We start from the raw sequence: 25,108 nt of genomic DNA, 5'->3' as shown, positions 1-25,108 counted from the left end.
TTATCAAAAAATTGGAAAAATTGGCAACCCGTCAAAACAAAACTCACCTAAAATGGGCATTGGGTTTGTTTATGTCATTCAATCATCTCCAAAATTCAGTGCAATTCAGTCGATCGCAGTAATTTCATTAAAATTTAACGCAAAAATCTTCGTGAGGGCATTAAACGCAGCGCCATAAACTGACATGCCTGTGCAGAAATGAGTGCAATAGTTGTTCTGACGACGCTTGTCGTCCTAATTTATGTCTGCATCACTTGGTAAGTCTCCGGTTTTTAATTTCTCATGGAAAAAACCCCAAAATTTAATTTTTTAGGCTCCTCCCGAAACTCATTGGATGGTTTTTGGTTCGAAAATTCAACATTAAACTCCGTTTTGGACGCCTTAGTTTGCCTTTTACCTTGCGTGACGTGAATATTTGCAAAGACGGATGGAATATCGTAAGTATTTACTCACTCGCGATGACGTCTTGTGTCCTTGAACTTTGTCATTAATCATAAATTCCCGTTCCACGACAGCAAATTGACGAGATAAATATCCGCAGTAGCTTCTTTTCGGAAGTTACGAAGCTCTTGTCGATCAACATTCACGACATTCGCGTGAACAAAGATGTCGATGATGCGGAAAAATCCACTCCCGATGACTTTCAGCAGAATAAAAAGTCCTACGAGCTGGATTTTCGCAACAAAAAAGTGCCGCACAGTATTATCACGTTCGCGCAATTCATGGCGATTCACATGTACAACCTCTCGATCGTCTTGATGAACAATAATATGGAGCCGGGATGGTTGTTGCATGGCACAGCGAGTGAATTGCATCTCGACGGGTCGATTGTGCATAACGAAAAAACGCTTCTTGTGTCTTTGGAGCTAAATGACACGCAAGCGAAGATATTGCGACATGTTCCGCCGAAGAAATCCTTGTTTGGGGGCCATGGAAGTGCAAGTCACGGGCAACCTTGTATGATTGAAGTGAGTTTTGGCATTGCACTCGATGGAGTTGTTATGGCGCAAGGCCCGTTGTCGTTGGAAAAGTTGTCTGTGTCGACAAATAATGCCAAAACCATTTTGCATAATGGGCTGTATGACTTTATATTAGACGCACAAAACGAAAAAGAGCTCAAAAGTATCTTGTCGTATAATTACCAGCAGAATAAAGACGAAAAGGGACCATTGTCATCCATTAGTTATGACAAAATTGCACCAATAATACCAAAGGTAAGAGGAAAAAATCGATTTTTTAGTGCATTTCTTGAATTATTTTGAAAAATTTTGTCTTTTTATGTGAAATTTTTGGGAAAATTATGAAAATTTGGGAAATTCAAAAAATTTAAGAAAATTTTCATATAGAAACTCATCAAAAATTTTTTTTTGAAAAATTTTAAAATTCATAAAAATTTAAGAAAATTTTCATATAGAAACTCATCAAAAAAAATTTTTTTTTTTTTGAAAAATTTTAAAAAATTATTGAAAATTTAAGAAAATTTTCAAATAGAAACTCATTAAAAAATTTTTTGAAAAATTTTAAAATTCATAAAAATTTAAGAAAATTTTCAAATAGAAACTCATTAAAAAATTTAGAAAATTCATAAAAATTTAAGGAAAATTTTCAAATAGAAACTCATCAAATTTTTTTTTTTTAAATTTAAAAAAATCATTGAAACGTTAAAAAATTCATAAAAATTTAAGAAAATTTTCATATAGAAACTCATCAAAAATTTTTTTTTTTTTTTAATTTAAAAAATTCATAAAAATTTAGGAAAATTTTCAAATAGAAACTCATCAAAAAAATTTTTTTTTATTTTAAAAATTTATTGAAACTGGAAAATTCATAAAAATTTAAGAAAATTTTCATATAGAAACTCATCAAAAAAAATTTTTTTTTTTTAAATTTCAAAAAATTATTGAATCTGGTAAATTCATAAAAATTTAAGAAAATTTTCAAATAGAAACTCATCAAAAAAAATTTTTTTTTTAAAATTTAAAAAATTCATTGAAATTTTGGAAAATTCATAAAAATTCAATGAATCAAATTTTTAAGATTTTTGAAAAATTTAAAAAAAAAATAATGAAAAATTCATAAAAATTAAAAAATTTTCAACAATTAAAAATATTTTCAACAATCAAGAAAATTTTTAAATTTTTGTAAAAAACTTTAGGAAATTTGAGAGAATCTGAAAAAATAAAGAAAAAATTCATGAAAAATCGAAAAAACTTCGAAAAACTCATAAAAATTTCAAAATACGTTTAAATTATTCATTTCACGAACACTTTTCCATGTTGTCCTTGCACTTTTTTACGTGTTCACCGAAGCACGGAGTTAATTTAATTCTATTTTTATTGACAGAATTTCATGATCAAGGTAGAGGATACCGTTATAGCTGCCGTTCGTGACAACAGTTCAAATGATTTCCTATCAAAATTGCATTTGCTATCCGTGAGTTTTTAATTTTTCTTCTATTTTCGTTTTTTTTTAACAAAAAATCCTATTTTTAGATCTCCGGCAAAATTGAACCTTTCGATCCGAATGTCTCGTGCATCATGCCCATGTTCAATGCCAAGGTTCAAATATTGCAACTCGAAATCGACACAATGCACGAAAAAATCCTGTATATCGAAGAGTTCAGTGTCGCTGGCGAAGTAAAAAATGACATTGTCAACATTTATTCGAACCTGAAAGCGCTTCAAATGTACTACAATCACGGCGAGGTATACGGTTGGATTCAGAAAAACTTCTCCGCGAACCAACAAAAGCCCGCTAAAAGCCTAAGTTTGACGGCGCTCGAAAAAAGTGCGAGCATAACTCAAACCCCGAGTCGTTGGGAGTCGATTTTCAAGCGAATTATCATCAAAGGCACCGCCGAATTCACAAATATCTCGAGTATTTTCAAGTTGAACGAGGAAGTGGCTTCCATAAGTGTCAGTCACACGAAATTAAGTCTCGCCCAAGAGGATGGAACATCCCGAAGCAACACGTACAGCAGCAATTTCGCGAATTTATTGCTCTCGAATCGCCAATGGACCGCAGAATTGATGACAGAATCGCTTTGGTGGTGTTTCGGCAGCAGTTCTCCCGAAAATTTAACATTAAATCGCAAGCAACACATTCGCGGGACACCATTTTATCTTGGATGGGGCATCATCAAGCTCAGTAGTTATGGCGACACGACCAAATTAGAGGCATCCATTCAACTAATGCGCGCCGAATACAGTTCCCTCCTCGCTTCGTTCCTGCAACAAGCGACGCAATCCATCCTGCAATACCGAAAATTGCGCTTTTCACGCGTGCAACGCTTGAAATTTACCAAATCCAGTAAGGAAAGTGCCTGGCAAGATCTCGTCGTGAGCGTTAAAGTCAAGGAAGCGAGCATGTTTCTAGTCAACAAATACAATAATTGCTTGATGCTCAACTTAGATGAACTTGTGACACACAAACAAAAGCAGGGATGTGCATTGGAACTAACTGGATTCGAAGTTGGCATCCTCGATTTGGCCTTGATTCCATCAAATACGATCACAAACATCAAAAACTGCATATTTATCGATTTAAAATCCCTTAAAATGGAATATTCGCAAAATTTAGCGAATAAAACGTCAAAAATCGTCTGTCAAGTCACCCAAAATACCTCGGGGAGCTGGAACACGAACCTTCATATGCACATTTTATCGCTCGTGGACGAGATAAAGGAATGTTTTTCGACGTTAAGCCCAAAAAAGTTGAAGGAAGAGTCCCCGACGAAGGATTTGGACGCTCAAAAATCATCAATTTTGCTCGTTGACTTTTACGCGAACGGAAATACTGATGTTTTCATTAAAATTTCAGACAATCATTCGATGCAAGTGTCCTTGAGTAACCTTGTGATGACTCGTAAAGACCGAATTTCGATCCAAATGGAGCAAATTTTGATTTTTATCGATGGCATGCAGATATTAACAGTCAAGGGAATCACAATTCAATCCATGCACGAACTGAAAATCCTCCAACATGAACGTCAGAATTACGAAACTTTCGTTTTGCCATCGAATGCGGTATGGGCCGTGTGTTTAGATGAATTTCGTGGCATTTTTCCGTATGATTTTGACTTTTCCGATGCAATTCAGAACGAATTTGTAACTTTATTCAAGTGGCTCAAAAATGTTCATAAATATCAGAAGAAACCATTTACTGTGGATTCGCCGCTGCCGAAAGACATCATAATTCAAGTCAAAGAATTCTTGTTGGAAATGTCGGATGATCCGTTCGAAGTTAAATTACGAGAAAATTATGTCCTCGTAATGGATGAATATTTCGAAAGTCTCAAGAGAAAAGAAGTTTTTGACCAAAAACTCGCCGAAATCCGTCAAGATCGTCTTTTACTCCCCGCCGGCATGGTAGCCGAGCTAAATGCAACTTTGATCAAAAAAAATTCCGAAATTTACATCCAACGCTCGAAAAAAATCGCTGAAGCGGGACCCGCTCGTACGAGATTAATCGGATGGGTTTTAACGGATTTGGAAATTATGACAATGGCGGATCCGTCAATCCATGGCACGGAAAATGTGGTAAGAATGATGCAAGAAATCGACTCGGAAAGCCCGTGGCCTGAAGAGGGATTGGAATTTGTCACGCTTTGGTGTCGTGCTGTCAGTGTCAGTTGTACCGAATGGAAATTCATGCTTCGGGACTATCCGCAGCCCATGTTTCATGTGAAGGCGATGCATTTATTTGGGTATTTGTGCGGCGCGGAGCAACTTCCGCCACGGAGGGCAAGGAGAGATGTCGAAATTGACTTGGGACATCCGTTTGGGAAGGAAACACTGCAACGTGGGATGACGGCGTTGAAATTTTATCACGATTTCGATTGGGAATTGGATTATTTGTGTTATGCTTTTGGTCCGTGCTGGGAACCGGTGATGGCGCAATGTAATTTAAGCTTTGAAAAGATATCGGCGCCTTCGAAAGACCCGTCGCCGCCGTTGCCGTTTTGGGATAAGATGCGATTTTTGTTCCATGGACGTCTGACGATGATCGCGAAGCAGTATACGATCCTCTTACATGCCTCATTGGATCCTTATAACACAACTGAGGAAATGGAGTTGACCTGGAGTAATTGTGGCATCGTTTGGACCAACGCCAAATTCATGTTCAAAGGAGATTTGAATGTTTCCGTAAGAACTGCATCCCGTTACGACGATTGTCGACTCCTACATTTGCCGAATTTACGTTTGACTTGCAAGTTAAATTGGATTTGTTTGGCAAATCCCAACGATCATCATGCTGTAATTCCCTGTGCGCCTGACAAACTGCCCGAATACTCGAGTAATCAAGTACATGACTCGTACAGAGCATTTAGATCACAAAATGTAAACATCTCAATATCCTTCGAGACGAAGCCTAATCCCGAAAATGACGACATTCCTAACTTAGTTTTATACGGAAGCACTTTACGTTGGTTCGAAAGCTTGAAATTAATCCTTTCGGGCGTGACCCGACCCACTCGCAGAGGTCCCGTTTTCAATAATTTACGCCCCCGGAAGAAACAATTGAGTCGCCATTACAAAAAAGCTCATTTACAGATGAGTTTACATACGTTCCAGATCTATTATTGGATGTCCCATGCGATGAATCGCGGTTTTCAACTAAATGGGGGGCGTGTCTCGCTCAGCTCGGAACATACGTTGTCCTTAAATCCAATTGACGATGGGTTAATTCATCGTCCCCGCAGCGATTGGGACATTGTCTACATGAATTGCGAACTAAACGACGCCGAAATCTGGCTTAAAACGATTTTGAACGAAAAAAATGCTTCATCAACTGACAATTTGAATTTTGGGGGCGACATCTGTCGGGATTATTTCCTTTCTGTGGCAAAAGTTTCTTATGGGCGTGACCAAGTAGTTGTCGGAAATGAGCAAAGTGAAAGAAACAACCCCATTCATAAACTGGTAGTTCACGATCTGAAGGGGGCGTGGACTAAAAACAATCGGGATGTGGCATTTGCTCTCTTTGACTCCTTCGTAAAGGCTCAAAAATTGAAGGATAACTTAGGAACTGATGCTCTAAAGTCATTTAGGAAGGAAAACACGACACCAAGTAAAAGTCGAAAGCCAAACGAGGTCTCTTCCTCAGTTGTAGCCACGCCTGTTGCAGAAAACGTTATTTCTTTGGGCGGTCCTTCGACTTCTAACGCCCCCAGCAAACAGCAAACGCCTCATGCATTAGCTATGCTGCATAAACTAATCGCTGAAGCAGATAATAATTACGTCGCTTACAGCGATGATATGTCAACCCAAACGCGCGAACAAAATCTAAAGGGTTTATTAGGGGCGCGGTCTGATGATGTGCTTCATTATAACTGGAGCATCTCATTGGTCAATTCTCAAGTGTTGCTAAAAGGCTGCGAAACATCGGGTTATGTCATTTTAAGTGCCGCCAAAGCTGAGATCCATCAGAAATTGCATCGCCCCGTATGGCGCGATCGAACTTTGGTATCGAAAAATACGTGGGTTGGCATTTTGGAGTGTATGCAATATTACGCGACTGTCAGTGCGGAGGAAAATACACGAGAAATGTCCGAAATTATGTGGTTAACGGTCGATAATATACAAGAAAAGGACAAAGATGCTACCTTAATTAATGAATTCCCGGATTTGCCGCATCTCGTGGGGAGTGGCCAAAGTGTAGGGGGCGTGGTTTCCGAATGTGTCGGAGCTACAGGGGCGGGAAGTGCAGGAGGCGGAGCCCAATTGCAACGCATTGTATCAAGATGTAAATGCGAATTTTTCTATGTGAGTTACGGCGATACTTCAATTGACCCGAATGCGATGTCGGAAGTCCCGCCCATTCCATCGGAAGAGACAATTTCGCCATGGGAGAAAAGTGATGAGATGGTTGATGCGTTCACGTTGATGCATCATGACTTGGATGTTTGTACAAATTCACTGCAATACGCCATGATCTTGGATATTGTCAATAATTTGCTGCTTTTTGTCGATCCTGAACGCAAAAAAGCTCTTGAAAATCTCGCTCGTATGAGATTTCAACTGCAACTTTACAGCTCGGAAGATCAAAAACGCCCAATTCAACATCTTCAGACCCAAATTCGGAATTTAATGTCACAAATCCGCTCCCTGGAGAAGGATATTCATTTTATCACGAAAGCTTTGATCGAAGAAGGCACGCAGGAGGAGCAAAAACTCGATTATGACGAAATTCAGAAGAAAATTAAGGAACACAAAGATCGTTTGGTTCAATGGGGCGACGAATTAGACATGATGCTCTCTTGTTACAAGGAAAGTCAGCTCTCCGCATCCAATAAACTCGCCGCAGTGAGAAAAGATAAACCCTTAACGATCGTTAGGACCAACGAAATTTGCTTTAAACACGCCCAATGGCGTCTTACCGAAGCTGACGGGCAAATCGGGATCGCTGATTTGATGCTGAGCAACTTTTTGTACACGAAAAACTCCAAAAGTGACGATTCCGTCGAGCATTTGTTGGAATTGGGATACATCCGCATCAACAATCTCATTCCGCGAGATCAGTACGACAAAGTTTTGTGTCCGACGGAGCTTCAGCGAGACGTTCCCATCGATCATAAACGCGTTTTACGGGTTTTCTGTCGTGAAAAACCGCCGGTTGGGGGAATTTCGGTGAAAGAACATTTCGAAATTAATGTTGTTCCGATCACAATTTGCATTTCGAAGAAGTTTTATCAGAAAATGTTGAAGTTTTGTTTTCCGGATCGTGATACGAGTGAAGGAGATGCCACAGATGACATTGAGGAAACAGCTACGGGAAGTCAATCTTCGTTGAAAACGTCGAAAAAGAAGGAGTTGAAGCAGAAAAAGGAGAAAAAAGATTCAAACTTTTATGTGAAAATTGAAAAAGATGACGTTGAAAAGATGAAAGAGCGCGCGGAGAAGAATAAATTGTTCATTTACATCAAAATTCCGGAAGTGCCTGTGAGGGTCAGTTACAAGGGCAGTAAAGAGAAGAATTTGGAGGACATTAATGAACTTTCGTTGGTTATTCCGACGATCGAGTATCATAATGTGACATGGACTTGGTTGGATTTGTTGCTTTCCATGAAGAATGACAGTCGAAAAGTTTTATTATCGCAGGTAAAAATTGCATTTTTTTTTTATTGAAAATTTAATTTTTATTTATTTTTTCGAAAAAAAATTTTAAAAATTGAAACTGAAAAAATGTTTTTCTTTGACACAGTTTTGATTTGAAAACTAAATCAAGAGCAAAAAAAACTGTGTCAAAAACTGTGTCAAAGCCATTTTTGACAAATATTGCTCCAAATGGATAAAAATTTGTCAGAGGGCTCTAATTTATCATTTTTAATCATTTTTTAACTCAAAACTGCCAAAAATTTGAAACTGAAAAAAAATTTTTTCTTTGACACAGTTTTGTTTTAAAAACTAAATCAAGAGCAAAAAAAACTGTGTCAAAAACTGTGTCAAAGCCATTTTTGACAAATCTTGCTCCAAATGGATAAAAATTTGTGAGGGCTCAAAAAAATTGAAACTGAAAAAAAATTTTTTCTTTGACACAGTTTTGTTTTAAAAACTAAATCAAGAGCAAAAAAAACTGTCAAAAACTGTGTCAAAGCCATTTTTGCTCTCCAAATGGATAAAAATTTGTCAGAGGGCTCTAATTTATCATTTTTAATCATTTTTTAACTCAAAACTGCCAAAAATTTGAAACTGAAAAAAAATTTTTTCTTTGACACAGTTTTGATTTTTAAAAACTAAATCAAGAGCAAAAAAAACTGTGTCAAAAACTGTGTCAAAGCCATTTTTGACAAATATTGCTCCAAATGGATAAAAATTTGTCAGAGGGCTCTAATTTATCATTTTTAATCATTTTTTAACTCAAAACTGCCAAAAATTTGAAACTGAAAAAAAATTTTTTCTTTGACACAGTTTTGTTTTAAAAACTAAATCAAGAGCAAAAAAAACTGTGTCAAAAACTGTGTCAAAGCAATTTTTGTCAAATCTTGCTCCAAATGGATAAAAATTTGTCAGAGGGCTCTAATTTATCATTTTTAATCATTTTATAACTCAAAACTGCCAAAAAATTGAAACTGAAAAAAAATTTTTTCTTTGACACAGTTTTGTTTTAAAAACTAAATCAAGAGCAAAAAAAACTGTGTCAAAAACTGTGTCAAAGCCATTTTTGTCAAATATTGCTCCAAATGGATAAAAATTTGTCAGAGGGCTCTAATTTATCATTTTTAATCATTTTTTAACTCAAAACTGCCAAAAAATTGAAACTGAAAAAAAAATTTTTTCTTTGACACAGTTTTGTTTTGAAAACCAAATCAAGAGCAAAAAAAACTGTGTCAAAAACTGTGTCAAAGCAATTTTTGTCAAATATTGCTCCAAATGGATAAAAATTTGTCAGAGGGCTCTAATTTATCATTTTTAATCATTTTTTAACTCAAAACTGCCAAAAAATTGAAACTGAAAAAAAATTTTTTCTTTGACACAGTTTTGTTTTGAAAACTAAATCAAGAGCAAAAAAAACTGTGTCAAAAACTGTGTCAAAGCAATTTTTGTCAAATATTGCTCCAAATGGATAAAAATTTGTCAGAGGGCTCTAATTTATCATTTTTAATCATTTTATAACTCAAAACTGCCAAAAATTTGAAACTGAAAAAAAATTTTTTCTTTGACACAGTTTTGATTTGAAAACCAAATCAAGAGCAAAAAAAACTGTGTCAAAAACTGTGTCAAAGCAATTTTTGTCAAATCTTGCTCCAAATGGATAAAAATTTGTCAGAGGGCTCTAATTTATCATTTTTAATCATTTTATAACTCAAAACTGCCAAAAAAGTGAAACTGAAAAAAAATTTTTTCTTTGACATAGTTTTGTTTTGAAAACTAAATCAAGAGCAAAAAAAACTGTGTCAAAAACTGTGTCAAAGCAATTTTTGTCAAATCTTGCTCCAAATGGATAAAAATTTGTCAGAGGGCTCTAATTTATCATTTTTAATCATTTTATAACTCAAAACTGCTAAAAAATTGAAACTGAAAAAAAATTTTTTCTTTGACACAGTTTTGTTTTAAAAACTAAATCAAGAGCAAAAAAAACTGTGTCAAAAACTGTGTCAGAGCCATTTTTGACAAATCTTGCTCCAAATGGATAAAAATTTGTCAGAGGGCTCTAATTTATCATTTTTAATCATTTTTTAACTCAAAACTGCCAAAAATTTGAAACTGAAAAAAAAATTTTTCTTTGACACAGTTTTGATTTGAAAACCAAATCAAGAGCAAAAAAAACTGTGTCAAAAACTGTGTCAAAGCAATTTTTGTCAAATATTGCTCCAAATGGATAAAAATTTGTCAGAGGGCTCTAATTTATCATTTTTAATCATTTTTTAACTCAAAACTGCCAAAAAATTGAAACTGAAAAAAAATTTTTTCTTTGACACAGTTTTGTTTTAAAAACTAAATCAAGAGCAAAAAAAACTGTGTCAAAAACTGTGTCAAAGCAATTTTTGTCAAATATTGCTCCAAATGGATAAAAATTTGTCAGAGGGCTCTAATTTATCATTTTTAATCATTTTTTAACTCAAAACTGCCAAAAATTTGAAACTGAAAAAAAATTTTTTCTCTGACACAGTTTTGATTTGAAAACCAAATCAAGAGCAAAAAATTAAAAACTGTGTCAAAAACTGTGTCAAAGCCATTTTTGACAAATATTGCTCCAAATGGATAAAAATTTGTCAGAGGGCTCTAATTTATCATTTTTAATCATTTTTTAACTCAAAACTGCTGAAAAATTGAAACTGAAAAAAAATTTTTTCTCTGACACAGTTTTGTTTTAAAAACTAAATCAAGAGCAAAAAAAACTGTGTCAAAAACTGTGTCAAAGCCATTTTTGACAAATATTGCTCCAAATGGATAAAAATTTGTCAGAGGGCTCTAATTTATCATTTTTAATCATTTTATAACTCAAAACTGCTAAAAAATTGAAACTGAAAAAAAAAATTTCTTTGACATAGTTTTGTTTTAAAAACTAAATCAAGAGCAAAAAAAACTGTGTCAAAAACTGTGTCAAAGCATTTTTGTCAAATATTGCTCCAAATGGATAAAAATTTGTCAGAGGGCTCTAATTTATCATTTTTAATCATTTTTTAACTCAAAACTGCCAAAAAATTGAAACTGAAAAAAAAATTTTTCTTTGACACAGTTTTGATTTGAAAACTAAATCAAGAGCAAAAAAAACTGTGTCAAAAACTGTGTCAAAGCAATTTTTGTCAAATATTGCTCCAAATGGATAAAAATTTGTCAGAGGGCTCTAATTTATCATTTTTAATCATTTTTTAACTCAAAACTGCAAAAATTTTTAATCATTTTTTAACTCAAAACTGCCAAAAATTGAAACTGAAAAAAAAATTTCTTTGACACAGTTTTGTTTTAAAAACTAAATCAAGAGCAAAAAAACTGTGTCAAAAACTGTGTCAAAGGCATTTTTGTCAAATATTGCTCCAAATGGATAAAAATTTGTCAGAGGGCTCTAATTTATCATTTTTAATCATTTTACAACTCAAAACTGCTAAAAAATTGAAACTGAAAAAAAAAATTTTCTTTGACACAGTTTTGATTTGAAAACCAAATCAAGAGCAAAAAAAACTGTGTCAAAAACTGTGTCAAAGCCATTTTTGACAAATATTGCTCCAAATGGATAAAAATTTGTCAGAGGGCTCTAATTTATCATTTTTAATCATTTTTTAACTCAAAACTGCCAAAAAAACTGAAAAAAAATGACACAGTTTTGATTTGAAAACCAAATCAAGAGCAAAAAAAACTGTGTCAAAAACTGTGTCAAAGCAATTTTTGTCAAATATTGCTCCAAATGGATAAAAATTTGTCAGAGGGCTCTAATTTATCATTTTTAATCATTTTATAACTCAAAACTGCTAAAAAATTGAAACTGAAAAAAAATTTTTTCTTTGACACAGTTTTGTTTTAAAAACTAAATCAAGAGCAAAAAAAACTGTGTCAAAAACTGTGTCAAAGCAATTTTTGTCAAATCTTGCTCCAAATGGATAAAAATTTGTCAGAGGGCTCTAATTTATCATTTTTAATCATTTTATAACTCAAAACTGCCAAAAAATTGAAACTGAAAAAAAATTTTTTCTTTGACACAGTTTTGTTTTAAAAACTAAATCAAGAGCAAAAAAAACTGTGTCAAAAACTGTGTCAAAGCCATTTTTGTCAAATCTTGCTCCAAATGGATAAAAATTTGTCAGAGGGCTCTAATTTATCATTTTTAATCATTTTTTAACTCAAAACTGCTAAAAAATTGAAACTGAAAAAAAAAATTTTCTTTGACACAGTTTTGATTTGAAAACCAAATCAAAAACAGTTTTGTTTTAAAAACTAAATCAAGAGCAAAAAAACTGTGTCAAAAACTGTGTCAAAGCAATTTTTGTCAAATCTTGCTCCAAATGGATAAAAATTTATCAGAGGGCTCTAATTTATCATTTTTAATCATTTTTTAACTCAAAACTGCCAAAAATTGAAACTGAAAAAAAATTTTTTCTTTGACACAGTTTTGATTTGAAAACTAAATCAAGAGCAAAAAAACTGTGTCAAAAACTGTGTCAAAGCAATTTTTGTCAAATATTGCTCCAAATGGATAAAAATTTGTCAGAGGGCTCTAATTTATCATTTTTAATCATTTTATAACTCAAAACTGCTAAAAAATTGAAACTGAAAAAAAATTTTTTCTTTGACACAGTTTTGTTTTAAAAACTAAATCAAGAGCAAAAAAAACTGTGTCAAAAACTGTGTCAAAGCCATTTTTGACAAATAATCATTTTTAATCTTTTATAACTCAAAATTATCATTTTTAATCATTTTTTAACTCAAAACTGCTAAAAAATTGAAACTGAAAAAAAATTTTTTCTCTGACACAGTTTTGATTTGAAAACCAAATCAAGAGCAAAAAAAACTGTGTCAAAAACTGTGTCAAAGCAATTTTTGACAAATATTGCTCCAAATGGATAAAAATTTGTCAGAGGGCTCTAATTTATCATTTTTAATCATTTTATAACTCAAAACTGCCAAAAAATTGAAACTGAAAGTTTTGTTTTAAAAACTAAAAAAAAGCATTTTTGTCAAATCTTGCCCCAAATGAATAAAAATTTGTCAGAAGGCTCTAATTTATCATTTTTAATCTTTTATAAATTGTGTCAAAAACTGTGTCAAAGCAATTTTTGTCATTTGCCCCAAATGAATAAAAATTTGTCAGAAGGCTCTAATTTATCATTTTTAATCATTTTATAACTCAAAACTGCCAAAAAATTGAAACTGAAAAAAAAAATATAAAATACCTAAAATTTAATTAATTCATTTACTTATTTAAAAATTTTATTTAATTAATTTACAATTTAATTTATTTTTTAATATTTTTTTTTATTTTTAAAATTTTAATTTTTTGTAAATTAAAAATTTAATTTTTCAAAATTATTTTTTATAAAATTTTTATAAATTTTAAGACCTCAAACGGATTTTTTAACTACAATTCCAATTTTAACTTTCAGGCAATCAAGCAAAAACTGAAACTCCGCACACCTTTAGCACTCGTTGACGAGAAACAATCGCCGCAAGAGGAGGACAAGGCAAAAATGCTCTTTGGCAACCGACATTTGGTAAGAAAAAACATTACCTTGTACAAATAAACACACGAAAATCCCGAAAAGTTCTCTCCCATTAAGCGTCGAAACATGAAAAACTAACAAAAAACTAAAATTAACCCTGAATTTTCTCTAAAATTTGACATGCAGCAAGGAAAAAAGGTAACAAAGTACTAAAAAATGTCTCGTTATGTCCTTGTGAAGTCTATTAAATGTAAAAAAAATTAAAATTTTAATCATAAAATTAACTTTTATTTTTAATTTTAGCCTGAAAATCGAAGTTTACGCAAAGGAGTCGGATTTAAACTACCAAAACCGTAAAACATCACAGAAAATGACCAAAAGCAATTCAAGCAAGACGAAACAAAAATAGCTTTTACTTAGTTAGTGTAGGAAAAAATGCAAATTCAATACCTGTTGACGCGTGTCAGTGTAATTTTTTGAGTATTATCGCCTTTTTTATTCAGGATCCTTATTTTAAATTATTTTTTTAACGCATAAATTTAATTGTTTGTATTTGTATTATTATTTCGATAGAGAAATAAAATAAAAATATTGTTAAGAAGTCACGTGTTTCTTGAAAATTTTCCGTTTTCTCCGTTATTTCAGCGATTATTGCGCCTCTTGCGGATGAATTTCGTACTAAAACTAATTTTGAGACGAATGAAAGTGATAAATGTCAACATTCATTGTTTTTATTTTCATCACAACTGGCTTTTCCTCCGATTTTTACACAAAATTTCCCCAATTTGAAGCTTTTTTCCGCCAATTAGCTTGATATTAGTGCACCTTGTTATGTATTCGAACGAAAAACGATCATAGATTAGTACGAAAAGCAAAAAAACGACGCAAATTCGTGAAAATATGTTACAGCGGTGAAAGGTTTCCACGGATTTGGCGAAAAATATACAAAAATAGTTCTTATCAGCATCACTCGAGACACAAAAGTCATCAAAACGACACATAAACAAACAAATTTCGCAGAATTTCGGTGAGATCATCGCTTTTTGTGGCATTTTCAATACTCGGCGCACGAAATTCAAATGGGAAAGTCCGACGAAATGGATTCCGCGAGTAAAATGTTGGCAAATGCCTTGCAACAGGTAAGTTTTTGTCGCTTTTCAAGGCGCATGTCAAACAATTTCCGACCTATTCCAATGTTTTCTTTCGTTTTTTTGCGTTCGTGCAACAGATGGATGGCATTATCAATCAGCAACAAACATCAACCTTGGGCAGTTCTCGCTCGAATGGATCTCCCGACATGTACGGCATGACGACAGATTACACGCAAAATCATTCCATAATTGCCGCAGCGCAAAATCTGGCATTCCTCCTGCAACAACAACAAAGTTCCTCTCCCACGGGAGCGATTAGCAATGCGTTTCCCGATTCCGGCACGATGGAGACGATTAGTCATTGGTTGGATAATCAACTACCGGTGAGTCAAAATTTCATTTTTTGTGTGGGAGACTTGAAAAACGTCTTTTTAGTCGGAAATCTAAGAAAAGACTAACGCATGAGTAAGAATTTTAGAGAGAAAAGTGTCTCTGTTTATCTGTGGCGCGCACTGTAGACACAGAAAATGTGAAACATAAATAAATGTGTGTCTGTTTTGTGTCTAAAAACAACATTAGGGAGGGATTGTGTGAAGAAATTTCATAGAAAGTTCAAATTTTTGTGTTGTTTGAATGTTTTTTGATGAGAAAATGATAAAATCAGACAAAAATTCAACAAAAACAAGTTCTTAAGTGAATGAAAACGAAAATTAGAATCGATTTTGGTTGTTTCCGGTTTTACTTTTATGGAATTTCAATTAATTCTTGTTCGTGTAGAAGACATGAATGTAGAAAATTATTTAAAATATTCTTATGAAGAATTTTTTTTCAAGTTTTATGAAGAATTATGAAAATTTATATGAAAATTAATTAAAAATTATTTAATTCTAAATTATTTTTAATTTTTTTTAATTTTGATTAAAATTAATTATTTTTTTTTTATTTTCTATGAAATTTATTAAAAATGTAAAACTTTTAGCTTTCAAAATTAAATTTTAATTTTTTTGATTTTTTTCATTTATATATTTTTATTTTATTTTTTTTTTAAATATTTTAAAAATCTTTTTAATTTTAAATTTTTTTTTAGTCATATTTTTTATTTTTAAAAAAAAATTTTTTAAAATTTTAAAATTTTAAGCTTCTGAAATTAAATTTCAAAGCTTTATTAAATTATTTTTTTATTTTTTGAATTTTTCTATTCTAAAATGTCAAATTTTTAAGATTTGATATTCAAAAAAATTATTTTTTCATATAAAAATTTTAAATTAAAAATTTAAGAAGTTTGATTGTAATGTCAAATTTGAAAATTTTTACCAATTTTTATTAAATTTCATCAATTTATGTAGAATTTTAAGCGTTATGGAATTTTCTTTCTTTATAGTTTATGAAGAATTATGGTGGATTTTTTTTATGAATATTCTCCTTTAATTCTTAAACTTATTTTTTCTTTCATTTTCATATTAAATTTTTTTTTTTTAATTTTAAGCCAAATTTTCAGCATCTATAAAATTTATTAAAAATTTTAAATTTTTGCCTTTAAAATTTTATTAAAATATTTTATTCTTTTTTTAAATTTTTTAATCCGTCAGTGCTAAATTTTTAACATTTTAAAGTAAAAAAAAAATGTTTTTCAGTTAAAACTTAAAATTAAGATAATTTTTATTAAATTTGATGAATTTATGAAAAAAAAAATTTCAAAATTTTTCAAAAAAAAAAATAATTTTTAAGTTTCATTAAAGAAGATTTTCTGCTTGAAAATACCTAATTGAAGCTAATTTTAATGATTTTGATGTAAAAAAAAAATTATTTTTGAGCAATTTTAGGTCAATTTTAGTAAAATATTGAAAATTATAGTCAAATTTTCTAAAAATTTTGACAATTTAAAATTTTTATGAATAAAATTTGGATAATTTTAGTAAATTTTTAATAATTTTATATATTCTGAGCTCCATAATGAATTTCGAAAACTAATTTTTGAGTAGGTTTCATCACATTTTTTAAATATTTTGATTTTTGAACTCTATTTTATGAAATTTTTAGCACTTAAAATTCATTTTTTCGTTTAAAATTTACAAAATTTGACAACTTTGAATGAAAATTTTTGATTATTTATTTTCAAAAATTCCTCAAATCCATCCTACTTCTCAAAAAATGCAAAAAATCGCACATTTTCTGTTGAAAAACAACTTAATTAACATCATTCTGCTTCTCTTCTTGTCTCTTCGCATCACAATTCATCTCGTCTGTCTTTCAGTTGTAAAAAAAACCTTTAATCACCAATTACTCGTGTCAATACATCCATCGTTAACTCTTCACTTTCACCTCTTTCCCTCCGTTTATCGAACATTTTTCCATTTTCACTGCAAAAATGACATCACCGCCCATCGTCACTGTTTACAATTAAAATCTAAAAGCAAAAAAAAAATTCCTTTAAAACATTCCCGTTTACGTTTTTCAACAACAACATTCTAGTTAATAATAAAATAATAATAATAGATCTCGGTATATGAAAAAATATACAAAACGCGCCGCATACGTGACGATGATGTTCAATTTAAGAACATAAAGAGCATGAAAATTTTCTTCTTTTTCTAACATCCGATCGTTAATTTTATAGCGGATCAGTTGTATTTCGTTCGTTGACGTAAGCGGAGTATTTTTTTACACGAAATTTCCCCCTCGTCGTCGCTTTCTGGAGACTTTAATTACTTGAAAATCGTCATAAATTCTGACTTTGACCGAAAATCTTAAAAAAAATATTTTAAAAAAATCATCGCGTGTGATTTCGAGTGAATGCGGAAAAACAAATCAAAGAATTTTGAGCTGTCTCGTACACGTATTGGAGTCTGTTGAGTGAAAAAAATGAAATTTATGAAAAAAAAATTAAAAAATCAAAGAGAAAAGAAGAAAATTTTTCAAGTACATACGTTCCCGCATCAATTTTTGTGTGTGTCTGTGTTTGTCTAAGGCGAGTTGGATGTCGTCCAATTCGGTTATTAATAGAAGAATAGATATAAATTGTAGAGCAGTGACGATTTTTAGGGTGAAAAAGTCATTTTTTTATCAAATTTTGGAATTTTCTCAAAAGAAATTAAAAATTATTTTTAAAAAAATTAAAATTATTTAAAAATTAAAAATAAATTAAAATTAATTAATTAATTAAAATGAAATTAATAATAAAATTATTTAAAAAATATTTTTTTTTATTGAAAGAAATTTTTTTTTTTAATTAAATTAAAAATTCAAAAAAAAATGAAAATTATTTAAAAATTAAAAATAAATTTAAATTATTCAATTATTTAAAATTATTTTTTTATTAAAATAAAATTAAATTAATTAAAAAAAAATTGAAAATTATTAAAAAAAATATTATCAAAATAATTTTTAGTGCACTTATAAAATTTTAAAATTTTCTGAAAAAATTTAATTAATTTAAGAAAAAAGATTTAAAATATTTTTAAAAAATTCAAAATTATTTAAAAATAAATTTAAAATAATTAAATAATTAAAACGCAAACTAAATAAAAAATTTAAAATTATTTAAAAAAAATTAAATTATTAAAAAAATAAATTTAAATTATTTAAAATTATTTTTTTTAATAAAATAAAATAAAATTAATTAAATTTAAAAAAAATTAAAATCATTTTAAAAAATTAATTTTTGAAAATTTTTTTATCAAAAAAATGAATTTTTAGTGCACTTCTGCCCCCTTGAAGCGATAAAAATAGCCGCCTCGATAGAACAATAGACAGCTGTTTACATTTCACTTCGCGTCGTGGTATTTTAAACTGAATATTTTCACAAATTCTCTCAATTTTTCATGTTTTTATCTTCAAACAACTCGCTTAGACAGACAGACCATCACATAATTTATCAACTTTAATTAAAAAATGTACTCCTATTAAAAAAAAAATCAAAGAAAAATATTAAAATTCTGAGAGAAAACGCATAAAATCGCGATAAATGAGTGCCGCAAACAAACAAAACAGCACAACAGACGCAGACAAGACCGAATTCCGCAAAAGTAACAGTTACAGTTCGACGAGCTGCTTCAGCGATGACACCGAATTGCGCGACGTGCCGAAACCCGTAGCTGCTGTTTCAAAGAAAAATCTGAAAAATTTCAAAGCGACGCAATATTTGGAGCTAAAAATCGACGAAGGCAAGATGGAAAACGGAAATAACGGGACTTTGATACGAAAAGAGCGCCCAAGGCGTTTTCATCAAAAATCCAGCCAAAATCGGAATAAATCGCCTTCGGTTTCGGAAAAAACTTTTGATAGTAACACGACTTGCACGAGTAAATGGTCGAGTTCGGAGGAAGAAGATGACGAGGAATTGTCCGGGTATGGCGATGTTTCGTACACGAATTCAAAGTCCGGAAGCATCAATGGGTCTGTGAATAGCGGCAGCGAAAGACGAAGTCGTGCGAGGAGGAAAACGAAGAAAAATGTTGATGATGAAGAAGAAGGTCTGTTTGCCATATTTTTAATCTGAATTGAATTCATTGTTTGTGCAAGAGAGATTTTTATCTCTCAAGTCGGCAATGTGTTTGATCAGAGTAATTTTCGTTTCCGATTTTTACCGCATTTCGAAGAAAAAAATTATTTTATGCTGATATTATGTATTTTTTTTCGTTAAGATCAAAGTTTTAAAGTTAAAATGTGCATTGGGACAAAAAAATTATATTTTGCAATGGAAAAAAAATTTTAAAATGTGCATTGGGATGCAAATTAAAAATGTTGTATGGAGCAAAATTTTAAAATTTTCATGAATTTTAAGACTTAAATTAAAAATTTTACCAAAATTTGAATATATTCCAAGCGAAAAAATCCAAAATATGCACTTGGAAAATTTTTGAAATGTGCATTGGGTTAAAAATTTGATTTTTTTTATTGAAAGAAACTTTAAAATATCCAATTTGACAAAAAATGACAAATAATGTTTAATGAATTTAAGGTTTAAGACGAAAAATCGAAATTAAAAAAAAAAGTAAAATGTTCATTGGGGTAAAAATTAAAAATGTGCAGTAGGAGGAACTTTTAAATGTACATTGGGTTGAAATTTTAAAATTTTTATATCGAAAAAAACTTTAGAATATATAATTTGACAAAAATTTGAGAAAAAGAATTAAAAAATTTTAATATTAAGACAAAAACTCAAAATTTTAGAAAAATTTCAGAATGTTCAATGGGATGAAAATTTAAAATTTGCAATAGGACAAACTTTTAAATGTGCAATGGGATAAAATATGTGAAAATTCATTGAAAGATATTCAAAATTTCAGTTTTAGAATAAATCTCAAAATTTGAATGAAATTTTTAAATATGCATTGGGATCAAATAATCAAAATGTACATTGGGGCAAAAATTTCAATTGTCTATTAGGACAAAAATTTTCATTGAACAAAATTTAAAATTGAATTTTTTTAACAAAAATTCAAAATTTTAGAATATTCATTGGGATAAAAATTCAAAATGTGCATTGGGTCGACAATGAAAAAATGTTCATTGGGTCAAAATTTTAAGTTTTTTTAATCGAAATGCGGTAAAATCGTTGATCTTTCTTCCAAACACAACTTTTTAACAAATTTTTCTTTCAAATTTTCCATCAAAGACGGCTCTACATGCGGCGACGAAGACTTCCATTGGGTAAAAACCGAACCGCCATCCGAACAACGTACCGTATCTCCATCTTCCAACTCAAATACTGCAAGCGTTTCGAACGGAATGCCTCCTCGTCCTCCGGGAAGCCTCGATCGTCGTCGCCAAAACCCAAAAAATCGCAAAGATCGCGACGCCAAAAGTCGCAGTTCGCATTCGTTGCGCGAAAAGAAACGAAATGAGCATTTAATGCATCAGCAACATCAACAATCGCCCGGATTTCATCACTCGAACGATTTTTTGCACCAATTTGGCGGATCGCAATTCATGTTGCACGAACATCCGTCGATGCCGTGTCTCGTAAATAGCAACGGGATAATGGGATGTTCGTGGCCCAGTAGGGAAAATTTGATGCAAAAAAGCGCAGAATTTCGCAGTACGCAGGATTTGATGCAACAAACGGCTTCGCAGCAACAACAATGTTGCAATCGATATCCGTTTTTGTCGCCGGCAGCTGCTGCGATGTATTGCCATTGCAATTATCCGTTCAATTCGACGTCGACCTTGACTTTGCCGCATATGATGTGTCAAAGTGTGTGCGGGTCGCAGCAACAAATCAATAAGGTTTGCCTGAAAAATGCCTGAAAATGTGTGAAAAAAGTGAAAAATTAACAAAAATGTCCTGAAATTGTGTGATAACTGACCGAAAATAGATTAGATCCGTTAAATTTGTTCCTTTTTCGACCAAATTTCGCCTTAAAATCCTTCTAATGATATTTTTTTCTTGTTTTTTCACAGCGCCCTGACTCCGACGAACGTTATCGCCGCCTCCAATCCGACAAGGAAGCCTTGGCATTGCAAGTTCAAGTCCTCAGTGAACAAGTTCAACTTCAAAACGAGAAAATTGTTGAGATGGAACGACTTATTAATGAAAAAAATCGATTAATTTCCAACGCGGAGGATCTTTTACAAAGAGTAAGTCACATTTTTCTCCTTTTTTTAAAAATTTTTCACAAAAGATTTCAAAAATTTGTAGGAAATTCTCTCCCGTTCGAGTCTGGAAACGCAAAAACTCGAATTAATGACTGCCATGAGTGAATTAAAGCTCCACAATACCGCGCTCAATCACGAAAATCAAGAATTACGTGAGAAATGTTTCGGTCCGGCACTCGCATCAAAGGCGCGTCAACAAATTTTCCAAAATAATTCGCTCGAAAACTCCCCGATCCATCGGAGTCACGGTTCATTAGCTCAAAGTGTTCTCAGTACGCCAAAAACGCCTCCAGCGACATATCGCCAAAAGGTTCAACTCACGTACAACAGTTTGCCGCGTCAAATGGTGTCAAATTGCATCGAAAATAACGTGGAAAAGGAGCGAAAAAATGTCGCCTTTGCCGATGCCGACAAATATATCGAGAGCAATAACGGCGAACGGAGAAGTCGAACCCCGACACAATCGCCCATCAATGCAAGTAAAGAGAGTAAGGGCGTAAAAGGAGGGTTAAAAAGCATTTTTGGCAAGATGAAACGCAGCGGAAGTGGAAATTTGGAAGATTTATCGCCGCCAAACGGGGATGATTTCAAGCGGGGAGGTGTTCGAGCAACAGCTGGTCCTCGTTTAGGCTACAATTTCGCCGTGAAAAAGTCAGATAAAGCCTTTAAAGACTACGACACGGAAGATATTTGTGCCTGGCTTGAAGAACTAGGACTGGAAGTGTACATTGACGACGCTAAAAGATGGTTGAAACAAGGCGCAAGCGAATTAATTGCCGCTGGACCTGAAAAAATCGAAAAAGAATTGAACTTGAAGTCGCCGTTGCACAAAAAGAAACTCGTACTTGCCTTGGCAGACGTTACAAATCAAGAAACAGACGAACTTTTCAAAAATGCGGGGAAATTAGATCTTCATTGGGTCCTCAGATGGCTCGAGGATATCGGTTTGCCGCAATATAAAGACACATTCACAGCTGCCAAGATGGATGGGCGCATGTTACATCGCCTGTCGATGGATGACTTGACCCATTTGCATATTTCGTCGTGTTTGCATGTCGCAAGTTTACGTCGCGGAATCCAGTTGATGCGACTTAATGCGTGGAATGATGAGGTTTTGATACGAAGATCGGGAACGGATAGCGATGATCGCGATAAAGTTCAACTTTGGACAGCGCATCGGGTTTGGGATTGGTTGAGAGTTGTCGATTTGGCGGAATATGCGCCGAATTTGAGGGGAGCAGGCGTTCATGGGGCATTGATGATGTACGAACCGAAATTTACGTCGGAGTTGTTGGCTGATTTACTTAGTATTCCGCCGAGTAAGACGCTGTTGAGACGTCATTTGAGCACGCACTTTAAAGAGCTTTTGGGTAGAGATGTGATTCAGATTAAGCGAGATGCCGAAAATACTCTGGGATATCAACCGTTGACTTTATACTCAAAAATTAAGGTAAAAATTTTATTTAATTTGATAAAATTATTAAAAATGTTTTCGATTTTACGCTTAAATTATATCAAAAAATTAAAAATTTCCATTTTTGATATAATTTTGAAAAAAAATATTCATGGAAGTTTTCTTATTTTTTTTTAATTTTTTTTAAGTTTAAAATTTTTTTTTTTTTTTTTTAAATTTTTTTAAATTTTTTTTTTTTAATTTTGAAAAAATTATTAATTTTATTTTTTTAAGTTTAAATACTTAAAAAAAAATTTTTTTAAATTTTTATTGAATTTTTTTCATACATTTTAAATTTTCTTAAAAATTTTTATTTTTATTTTATTTCTTATTTTTTTTTAATTTACAAAAATATTTAAAAAAAATTTTTTTGAAATGAAAAAAATTTTTTTTTTTAAGATTTTAAAAATTTTAAGTCAATTTTTTAAAAAAAAATTATTTTTTTAATTTCAATTTAATTTAAAAAATTTTTTTTCTTAAATTTTTTATTTTTAAAAAATTTTAAGTCAATTTTTTATTTTTAAATTTTTTTAATTTTTAAAAAAAATTTAAAAATAAAATTTTAATGAAAATTTATTTAAAAAAAACTTTTCAAAATTTTAATTTTTGAATTTTTACTAAAATTTTCAAATAAAAAAAAAATTTAATAATATTTTTTTTTGAAATCAACCTAAACTAAAAAAAATTAATAATTTTTTAATTTTTTATTAAAAATTTTTTTTTTTAAATTGAGTATAAGTAAAATTAAAATTTTAAAATAAAAAAATAATTTAAATTTTTAAAAAAATTAGAAAAAAAATCCATAAAATCGAAAACATTTTTAAAAAATTATAAAAATCTGATTTTAAAATTTAATTTTAATTTTTTTTATTTTTAGAAAAAATCACAATTCTCCTTGATCCGAAAGCGCAGCTTCAAAGGTTCCATTAACGAAACCGACACATCCGAACTCGTTTGCCCAATGACGGACTCCTCAGGTGATCATCAGTCAAAAACCATCTCACCTATCCATCTAATTAACAAACAAATAACCGTAACAGCTCATTCGACTCACAATCAGTATTACCTTTAAACATGCTCATCACACTACGCTTGATGTTTCCTATACATTTTTAAAAATTTATAGGAAATCGCTAGAATAGGGTTTTTGTGCTTTTTTTGTATTTTGTGCTAACCTCTAACATTTCATAATTTTTTTAATCCATTGGGTGACAGGTAAATGTCGTCACTAAATTCTAAAAAAAGATTCTAATAAGAATTTTTTCCCTTTTTTCACCTTTATCCGATTTTTTGTAGACGATGATATTAGTCAAGCAAGAGAAAAAGAACTAAGCAAAGATAAATCTAGCCGCATGAAAATGACTGGATGTTTATCGCCGCAGTAAGTGTCTTTGTTTTTGCCTATAAATATTTTTTTTTTTTATAAAATTTATCAAGACAAAAGTTGTAAATTTCGCAAATTATTAAGAAACAAAGTATAAAGACGTACTTTTAACATCAAAAAATTTGTAAACTAGAATAGGACAATCCTGTTATTATTAATAATATTACATATTTATAAAATTTAAGAGCATTTATCAGCATAAATTGTGCCAAATTTTACAAGAAAAGAGATAAAATTTCATATTAAAGTTAATGAATTTTGAATTTGTGTTGTGTATTTATATTGGAAATTATAAAAAAATATTAACTGAAGATAATAATTAATTAATTAAAATCATCACGAGTTGTTCTTGTTCTTCTATTTTGAAATTTGAATTAAAGAAACCTTTAAAAAAACACAAATCCATTAAATTGGGTCCAAATACACAGGTACCAATGTTTGCCTTGCAAAATTACTATTCAAGTCTGAGCAGATTCGGTTTCCTATTTATAATATATTTAATAAAATATACAAGCTTTTTGAAAAATAAATAAATAAAGTTTATGTAGTTGCAGTCATGTGTTGATAAATCATAAAATAAATAGACAATATTAAAAAATAAACAAGAGAACTGATTTTCTCCATTTAAATATTTACTTAAATCATAAGGAATATCACCAAAAAAAGATATCACAATCAATGTCTCTGTCCTTTTTGAAAAAAAAACTTTAGTGAGACAATCACAAGTCACGAGTCAAGATTTTTTTTTTGCTCTAAAATCATTTTAAAATAATTATATTTCTAGATTCTAGTCACCTTGAAATGTAGAAATTTACTATCGACTCGTGTTCAAATAATAGCCATAAAAGTATTTACTATATTAACTATACAATTAAATAATAATGAATTTATATCAATATTTAAATATCGATACGTGAAAAGAGAACAATACAATAGATGGATAGAAATCACGGTTCGCTGGAATGTTAAATTTTGTAAAAAATTTC

General features: G+C 31.0%; 3 protein-coding genes across 3 annotated transcripts; all 3 read left to right on the top strand.

Annotated features, from left to right (window-relative positions):
* The first annotated feature begins 116 nt into the window (after positions 1-116).
* Positions 117-14,198, top strand: LOC134829917 (protein hobbit). Its single transcript, XM_063843211.1, has 7 exons — positions 117-257; positions 314-437; positions 516-1,214; positions 2,344-2,433; positions 2,493-8,099; positions 13,541-13,648; positions 13,901-14,198. The coding sequence occupies exons 1-7, from the start codon at positions 199-201 to the stop codon at positions 13,952-13,954; spliced, it is 6,741 nt and encodes a 2,246-aa protein (XP_063699281.1). The 5' UTR covers positions 117-198; the 3' UTR covers positions 13,955-14,198.
* Positions 14,199-14,412: 214 nt separating this feature from the next.
* On the top strand, positions 14,413-24,687 carry LOC134829733 (liprin-beta-1). Its single transcript, XM_063842964.1, has 6 exons — positions 14,413-14,736; positions 14,826-15,071; positions 21,091-21,267; positions 21,329-22,735; positions 23,616-23,715; positions 24,035-24,687. The coding sequence occupies exons 1-6, from the start codon at positions 14,677-14,679 to the stop codon at positions 24,121-24,123; spliced, it is 2,079 nt and encodes a 692-aa protein (XP_063699034.1). The 5' UTR covers positions 14,413-14,676; the 3' UTR covers positions 24,124-24,687.
* Positions 18,653-20,937, top strand: LOC134832436 (uncharacterized). Its single transcript, XM_063846453.1, has 2 exons — positions 18,653-19,160; positions 20,306-20,937. The coding sequence occupies exons 1-2, from the start codon at positions 18,653-18,655 to the stop codon at positions 20,935-20,937; spliced, it is 1,140 nt and encodes a 379-aa protein (XP_063702523.1).
* Positions 24,688-25,108: the final 421 nt, after the last annotated feature.

The sequence above is a fragment of the Culicoides brevitarsis genome, chromosome 2 (genome assembly GCF_036172545.1).
Source record: "Culicoides brevitarsis isolate CSIRO-B50_1 chromosome 2, AGI_CSIRO_Cbre_v1, whole genome shotgun sequence".
Classification (NCBI taxonomy): domain Eukaryota; kingdom Metazoa; phylum Arthropoda; class Insecta; order Diptera; family Ceratopogonidae; genus Culicoides; species Culicoides brevitarsis.
This window is presented reverse-complemented; position numbering and strand designations above follow the sequence as displayed.

Bases quoted from the DNA above. Each gene is read 5' to 3' on its own strand.
- LOC134829917 (XM_063843211.1), top strand. From the start codon at position 199: ATGAGTGCAATAGTTGTTCTGACGACGCTTGTCGTCCTAATTTATGTC. The intron at 438-515 runs GTAAGTATTTAC...GTTCCACGACAG, and splicing joins GCAAAGACGGATGGAATATC to CAAATTGACGAGATAAATAT. The intron at 2,434-2,492 runs GTGAGTTTTTAA...TCCTATTTTTAG, and splicing joins CAAAATTGCATTTGCTATCC to ATCTCCGGCAAAATTGAACC.
- LOC134832436 (XM_063846453.1), top strand. From the start codon at position 18,653: ATGAGTGCCGCAAACAAACAAAACAGCACAACAGACGCAGACAAGACC. The intron at 19,161-20,305 runs GTCTGTTTGCCA...TTTCCATCAAAG, and splicing joins TGTTGATGATGAAGAAGAAG to ACGGCTCTACATGCGGCGAC.
- LOC134829733 (XM_063842964.1), top strand. From the start codon at position 14,677: ATGGGAAAGTCCGACGAAATGGATTCCGCGAGTAAAATGTTGGCAAAT. The intron at 15,072-21,090 runs GTGAGTCAAAAT...GTTTTTTCACAG, and splicing joins GGTTGGATAATCAACTACCG to CGCCCTGACTCCGACGAACG. The intron at 23,716-24,034 runs GTGATCATCAGT...GATTTTTTGTAG, and splicing joins CCCAATGACGGACTCCTCAG to ACGATGATATTAGTCAAGCA.